Source organism: Pantherophis guttatus, chromosome 1 (genome assembly GCF_059756535.1).
Source record: "Pantherophis guttatus breed Tessera chromosome 1, ASM5975653v1, whole genome shotgun sequence".
In the NCBI taxonomy this organism is placed as follows: domain Eukaryota; kingdom Metazoa; phylum Chordata; class Lepidosauria; order Squamata; family Colubridae; genus Pantherophis; species Pantherophis guttatus.
In genome coordinates this window covers 278,363,963-278,372,260 of record NC_142063.1, presented here as the reverse complement: position 1 = coordinate 278,372,260, position 8,298 = coordinate 278,363,963, and the positions used below count along the sequence as shown (strand labels likewise).

The 8,298-nt window shown below is 35.6% G+C and overlaps 1 protein-coding gene across 1 annotated transcript in view; it reads right to left on the bottom strand.

Annotated features, from left to right (window-relative positions):
• Window positions 1-386: 386 nt before the first annotated feature.
• The window catches only part of RYR2 (ryanodine receptor 2), a 279,138-nt gene continuing 271,226 nt past the window's right edge, over window positions 387-8,298 (bottom strand). The window contains exons 102-106 of the mRNA XM_060692369.2: window positions 7,539-7,695; window positions 5,821-5,885; window positions 4,474-4,574; window positions 3,717-3,768; window positions 387-1,099 (exon numbers count right to left, since the gene is read on the bottom strand). Coding sequence (XP_060548352.1) covers window positions 1,004-1,099; window positions 3,717-3,768; window positions 4,474-4,574; window positions 5,821-5,885; window positions 7,539-7,695 — 471 coding nt within the window. The 3' untranslated portion in view covers window positions 387-1,003. The remainder of the gene's footprint in view (window positions 1,100-3,716; window positions 3,769-4,473; window positions 4,575-5,820; window positions 5,886-7,538; window positions 7,696-8,298) is intronic.

Genomic DNA, 8,298 nt, shown 5'->3' with positions numbered 1-8,298 from the left:
AATGAACAGCAACAAAAGGAACAGAAAAGAAAAATGAAACCAAACTACTGGCAAGTTCATAATACATACATAATTTGTGGGTTGATGACACTGATTTCAAATGTACGATAAAGCCCACAACACTTGATTACTATGAATATTATTGTGTGATTTTTTTTTCATGTTGATCAACTTGCTTCAAAAGGTTGCTTTCTGTTGTTTAAACTTGCATAATAAACATGCAATGAAATAATTCCTTTTAACATTTTTCTGCAGTGTTTTTGTTTTCATACAAAGATTTCATAAAGTTACAGTGCTGCATTACAGCATTACCAAAATAAGTGTAAGAGTGAAAGAGGAAGATTCTTGTGAATTTAACTTAATGACAAAAAAACCAACTATTACTTTTTATCCTGAGACACGCCATCATCTTATTAAAAAGGTGTGCACAACCAAAGTCCCACCCAAATCCCTCCAAAAGACAAAATAAATATTAAATTGGGGGGGAAAGAGAGGACAGATAAAGAAAATATAAGATGTCATCATGCACTCATCTTCTGCATAGCTCAACCTACATATAGTAAGGCACTATTTCCCCACAACTTTAGTGTCCCCCAGAATCCTTTAAAGACCTCTGCAAACCACAAAATTCCTTCCAGGATGATGAAATAAATGACTGAAGAAATGTGACTATCACATTATTCCACATGTGTTCTCCTATTTAAGGAAGTCATCAAACAGTCTCAGAAGGAAAAAAAAATCTGTCACAAGTCTCTTTTTGTGTAAATGTGTTCATGTGACATATGGGGATTTTTGTGTGGGATTTTTTTTTCTTCTCTTGCTAGAGTTAAGTTCTCATTGTTCTCAAAGCAAAATCGGAAGAAAAAGAACAGGAGTCATTAAAAAAAAGGTTTTGTTGCTCCAAACAGCATCCTGTTTAACGGGTCTGGAAAATCTGATGATTGTTCCCAAGGGAACTGGGAAAGGTGTTGATGGAATCTCAAGGGATGGTCCTCAATTATAATTAATTAAGCTGATCTTCATACTGCTTTCGAAAACAATCACCGGCAGGAAAAAATTCCCAGCATCGTTCTTGATACATTTTCCACACATACGACTCCTGCAAAACACAGAAGACAACTTTAGAACCTCTTTCATGCCATCTGGAATTTTTCAACCCTTATGGTAAATAATTTTGAAATGATCATAGAGGCTTTGTTTATATTCCAAACTACTGTATGGAAGACATGGCTTTATGTGTCAGTTGCAAACAGACCCTCTTCCTGTTCCCCCTCAGGATATCATTCAAGATTTTTGTTTCAATTAAAATGAAGCTGAAAACAGAAACTATTTTGCAAAAAAAAAAAATTAAATTCAGGCAATCTCAACGAGGACACCACCTGTATTTAGTTAAAAGAATTTAGTTAAAACAAGGTTCAACTTTAGCCTCCTTCATTGTGCTATCAGCATAACTGGTCCAGAAAAGACTGTCTTCAAATTTGATTGGCTATGTAAAATTGTTACATAATAAAACTCAAAGTGTAATTAGTTGATGATAGGGTAAAACAATTGGTTAGAATAAAGTTGTACAATTGAACAACACAAGATAGTGTTGAAGCAAAATTATGAAGAAATGGGGGGGGGAGGACGAGGAACATTTCATATGGAGATTCCATAAGTACAAGGCTTGTACTGAAAATATAAGAGAACTTTTGATGCATCCCTAGTAGTTTTTCATTTATTTGTCTGCTTTTTAAAATTTTACTTTTTCAAAAAAGGAACTACGTGGCTTGCATAATTTAGTAGGAACAAATCTAAAGGAATACCTGTAGAATACGTAGAAGTGCTTAAACGAACTTGATGGAGACCTTTGAGGAGCCCCAGCATGAGAATACCCAGTTCTTGCCATGAACTCTTGATATGCTACCCAATCAATCCTGTAGTCTAACCAGCAGACCTCACCTCAACTTCCAGCAGAAAGCCTCCCAACATGTCACACCCATCAACCACACCCATTTAAACTGATAGCCTCAAGCAGTGCCCTTCATGCCTGCCTAACCTTGGCCATCCTTGAAAAGGCCAAATCTACTCTAGGCAAGAATAGAAGATCTACACTTCTCAGGTCCAAAGGCTGCATTTGGGAGAGCATTTTGCCTTACCTGGCAATCTAGAAAAGGCCATAGAGGTTTCCTTTGAGCAGTGCCTGGAGATAGATGCAGCAGAAACCAAAGGCCAAAGACCATGCTGCAATCCAACATCATATCCTCCAGCCACATTCCCCAAAACCATGCTTTTTCTTCTTTTTCTTTTAAAAGAGACAATTGTAGGCATTCCTTGCATATATAACAAAACAAAAGAATAACAAGAGTTGGAAGGGACCTTGGAGGTCTTCTAGTCCAATCCCCTGCTCAAGTAGGAAACCCTATACCATTTCAAATTGTTGTCCAATCTCTTCTTAAAAACCTACAGTATTGGAGCACCCACAACTTCTGAAGACAAGTCATTCTGCTGATTAATTGTTCTAACTATCAGTTCTAGGTTAGTTCTCCACTTGGATTAGTTTCTATCCATTGCTTCTTGTCCTGTCTTCAGGTGCTTTGGAGAATAGGTTGCCCCTTCTGCTTTGTGGTAGCCCCTTAGATGGAACATTGTTATCATGTCACCACCAGTCCCTCTTTTCATTAAACTAGGCATACCCAATTCCTGCAATTCTTCTTCGTATGTCTTAGCCTCCAGTCCCCTAATCATCTTTGTTGTTCTTTTCTTCATTCTTCCTACAGTCTTAACATCTTTTTCAGCTTTGTGGCAACCAAAACTGGATGCAGTATTCCAAGTGTGGTCTTACAAAGCATTATAAAATGGTATTAACACTTCACGTGATCTTGATATATTGTTTAAAGTATTGTGATCTTGAATGTTAAGAAAGATTATTCGAACTGCATGTCTCAAGCCTCTAGCCTGAACTACTTGCAGCTAGTTCAGCAAGGCTCAGATGAGCATTGTACTATGAAAGCATGGGTGAAATGCTCCCGGTTAGGATCGGATCGCCCAATCTGGTAGCAATGGCAGCGGGTGGTTCAGAGAACCAGTAGCAAACATCCCTGCCACCCACCCACCCCCGCCCAGCTGAGCTGCACAATCATGAGAGGCTTTTTTTAAAAAAATGTAAAAGCATTTTTTCTACAACTTCTTCCGCCGAAAACATGCTTTTAAAAGTAAAAAAAAAAAAGCCTCTGATGATTGCGCAGCTCAGCTGGGATCGTCAGAGGCTTTTAAAAGCATTTTTTCTACAACCTCTTTGGCCAAAGAGGTTGTAGAAAAAAATGTTTTTAAAAGCCTCTGACGATCCCAGCTGAGTTGCCTGATCGTCAGAGGCTTTTAAAAGCATTTTTTTACAACCTCTTCGGCCAAAGAGGTTGTAGAAAAAATGCTTTTAAAAGCCTCTGATGTTCCCAGCTGAGTTGCCTGATCGGCAGAGACTTTAAAAGCATTTTTTACAACCTCTTCGGCCGAAGAGGTTGTAGAAAAAATGGTTTTAAAAGTTAAAAAAAAAAGTTGGCCATGTCCACCCAGTCACATACCACCCCCCACCAAGCCATGCTCACAGAACGGGTAGTAACAAATTTTACATTTCACCACTGTATGAAAGTATATGGAGTACTGCCATTGCTTGAATCATTAAGATAGATGAAAGAAATACAATTACAATTTTAATGATCCATATGATGTTGACTTACTTGACCAGTGTGTTCGGTTTCATCTTTATTAATGAGATACATCAGAAAAAATCTGAAATAAAAAACAAAATCATGATCATTATTATTGATAACATACAAAATAATATACAGACTATTTCCTATAAAATTGGGATAAGTACGTATTTTGAATATTTTACAAATTGGTCCCCTGAGTTTAGTTCAAACAATCATTGAAGTTTGTTGGATCAGAAATAAGCTGTATGTCTGTGGATTCTTTCCTCCCCTCTTCCCATCAAACTTTCTTGAACTGGACAAATTAGAAAGTGTTGGTTGAAGAGAATTCTCCAAACTGAGATGCTAAAACACAATCTAATTTCAGATCAGTAGAATTCTCAAAAAGTACAATCAATAGTATTATAATTCATTATATAAATTAATGATAACACAATCCAGAAATAAAGTAAAGCAGGCATTCTGTAAGGATTTACATATATGTAATGTAATAGGATTTATAGGATGTATTTTCTGAATTGCCAGTTTAGAAGTATTTGTGTTGGATTGTGTTGGATTATGTTTTCTGGATTTCCATATCCAGTCACCAAATTAACAACACAATTTACATGTTGCTAACTATACAATCATTATGTCTAATATACTCTTTATATTTAGAAACAAATTACCACGTTATTTGCAAATTTATAAGTTGCTGAAAGTCTATCATTCGAACTTCATTTCCTTAGAAAGGTCACAGAATGTTAATATTGATTTGTTTACATAGAAAAATTAATGTACTTACAGATAATTAGCTAAGTTGTGCTCCTGTAGAGTATGTGTTTCAAAGCCATGTGGCACTGTATCAAAATAATCATTACCTATTCCACAGATAAAACATTTAGTCTAAAAAGAATTTAGAAAGATATATATTGTTAACATATTTGCTTCAATTTCATTCTGTGTGTCTATGTACATGCACATATTTGTGAGCGTTCCATACTCTTCAGGAATGATTTTAAACTTGAGGCTGGCATTTAGGGACAAATCACATTCCCTAATCAGGCACATTTTTGCAGCCATGACTATGAACAAAGCTCCCATCTGGATCTTTCTGACTGTCCCCTCCCCTTTGCAATCCCCATGTCCCTTCTGCTACAGGCTGAGCTTGGAGAGGTGCCCTGGGATATAGATTTGAAGCAGAAAGTATTTAAACAGCAAAGTCTCACTGAGAGAGACATTCTAGACATGCCTGCTTTTGATGACCGATTTGGAGAGCAAAACAAAGAATGACTTCAATTTTGAAGTCATTGGGTAGTTTGGATATGAGAAAAATGATATGGTAGTTTGTTATGAGAAAAAACAAAAGAGAAAGAAATTCTCCCACCTTCTCCAATCTCTTTGTTTTTTTCAGCCCACTTTTGTGTTTAAAAGCAACATTTCTACCACCTCACTCCAGAAAGATCATCTGCTTGCTTGCCTATTGTATTGACAATGACAATGATGGCGCTTCGTAGATGAACACGCACATTTGAATATTATTATTTAATAATAATATTTCCTATTTTACATAGAGGGCTATCTTACTGGCTTCAAAGTTTGAAGAAGCAGTACAGGAAGAGTATATACACTTTTGAATTTTGGTGTTGGAGAAGACTCCTGAGAATACTGTGGACAGCCAAGAAAACAAACCAATAGATCATTGAACAAATCAACCCATGAGTTCTCACTTGAGGCACAAATGTCTGGGCTCAAATTATCCTACTTCAGGCACATTATGTGAAAACCTAACTCTTTAGAAAAGGTTGGGAAAGATGGAAGCAAAAAGAAGAGGATGACCAACAGCAAGGTAAATGGACCGTTATAGTAGCAATGGTGCACCATTGGAAAACATAAAAGACCAATTTAGGTACAAATTGATATGGAGAAAATCTATCTAGGTAAATACTAAGAGTCAATACTGACTTTATAGCACATGATCAAATCAAATCTAGTCTCATGCACAGGAGTGAAGCACTTTGAATTACTCTGTAGCCTTCAGCATCTCAATTCTATTCTTAATTAAAGAAGAAACTATTTTCTGGCCACTACATGGCGTAGGTGGTATTGCAGAATATTTATGGATCAAAAGGGAAATACAGAAAATTATTACCTCCATGTCTTCTTTAACTTGTTCTTGCTGATCTCTTAATTCTCCAAATGCATCAATAATCAAGCCTGGCAATAAGGTTATAATTTAAACTTTTGAGGAACTAGGACAAAAACTGCCAAATCGACAAATTAATGCTAAATATGAAAAATTATGCTTCGCCACAAAGTGCCACGTACTTTTGAAAATATTTGGTGGAGATTTTCAAATACAATAACCAGATAGTATGCTGCAAACAATTAGATACAGTATTCACAGCTTTACTGAACTTCTTTGTAGCATTTTTTTGTGATACACACTGAGTTTTGAAAGCAGTTGCAAACGGTCAAGTGTATTTTGGTGTATTATTATGCATACAGTTTCCCCCATTTTAAGAGGCCACTTGTCACCCATGATAAATGGGGAAACTTTCTGTAGACCTTGAGAAGGTTGGGTATAAATTGGAATACAGATGAGGAAAAGTGCACTTGGTGGCAGATTTCATGACACTCAAAGAAAATTGTGTTCTGTTTCAATAATTAAGGAGTTGCAGCATTCTATCTAGCAGTCTGGCAGTATTTCCCAAAATTGCTAGAATAGCCCAGTGGGAATCATCCTTACATTATGATCAAGTCTTCCCAAAGGGAACATTTGAAGAGGGGGGAGGATAAAGGAAAGCCTTTGCTACTTTATTTATAATGGTATCTAACTGACTATCTTACCAAACTGTAGAGGGGGGGGGAAACCCAGGGCATCTGTTCTGATACATGAAATTAGAAAAATCTCTAGTCTGAAAGCTAGTACTAATTTCAAAATAGACTTATTACCTGTGTTTTTTCAATTAGTTTACTGTAAAGAAAAAAAGAGGACTCCCCACAGATTAAATGGTCTTGTTTGCCATTTAAATCTAAGTTGTCTTGATACAATTAATTAATAATTAGAGAATGTCTATGCATGTGTGTATGCTTATGTATATCTGTGTGCTTATGTATGTGTACCTGTTTTCAATGTCATCGCTTCCTTCCTCTCAACAAGACTTTTTACACAGAAAGTAAACATTGCAGTTGCTAAAGGATACGCCATATGGTAAAATCTACTAGTGGTGTGGCTCAAAATCAAACTTGAACAATTCAGAGGATAATAAAATTAAAGGGAATTTCATTTTCAAATAAACCTTTGCTTTTCTAATAATTTGCATGCAGAAGCGGAAATTTACATAGCCAGAATCTGAGCAAAAGAAGAGAGAAATATAGAAACTGCATCTGTCTGCTCTTAATCCTTTGCATGTGGTTGATATAATATCCTCAGGTAGATTTAAAATTGAAGTGTTCAGAATCTTTATGTTTCCTCCACAAGAGAAAAGAACCAGTCTTCCTCATTTTAAGAAATTTGACTTAGAATGTATTCCTTCCATTTTATATTTCTATTCAATGCTTGGGGAAAAAATCTGCTTCATAAGGGACTGAGTAAAGGACTCAAAAATTCTTTTCCCACCAAGAACGAAGGAAATAACTCTAGAATTCATTCTGCTGTTAGAGGAATTGGCCTTTAGTCTTCCACCTGAGGTGATTATGTTTCAAAGATTGAAGAACATAAGCAAATATATTAGGTACAAGAAGTTTACATATTTCACCGTACATTTCACACTGTGACAAAAAAATAGATGTAGATTATCAGTTAGGAAAGGGTGATTTTGGTAATTATAAAAAGCATTTAAACTGATAAAAATAATGGAACCATACCTTGTATGATAGCTAGTAGAATAACAATTACAAAAAAGAAAAATGTAATATCAAAGATGATTCGATATATTTCATATTCATCGCCTGCAGGATCTTCGATTTCATCACCAATTCCACCACCAGCGCGTACTCCCACATACATGTGAAACATATAGCACTATAAGCAACATGAAAAAATTCTCATAGTTTAAAAAGTACATTTTGCATAACCTTCCATTTTTGCAAATATTTACTAGTTTATTTGAAAGGAGGGAACTCAATTCTTGCCATAGTTCAGTTAGTCTTTTAATTTTTTATCATCGAGCCTACAGATACTTGAGTGCTTGCAAAAATAAAGGAATGTGTTAAACAAAATCCTTAAACAAAAGAATCAATGTTTCAGAGCTTTGAAAAATAACCACACTTATGTTTGACTTACTGCTTGCAGTAGTAAATGCCCTAATCGACTTGTAACTACCAACTCAGACTAACAATCAAACAGTAAACAACAGCCTAATTAAGGAACCACCAAGAATATTCCTGATAACACTGACAGGGCAAGCCATCTGAATTTAAACAGAGAGCAAACCCCACTCCCTTCTAGCATTAATGATGTTACCTAGTTGGCTAATTAAATGTCTTCAAGAAAATAATCAAGCTCAAAGAGCATCAGGGTCCCTACACTGTTATTTTAATTAACATAATAGTAGTATATTCATTTAGAAGAATGAATGTATATGTTACCTTGGACATTATACATTCAAAACACTATACAATTATC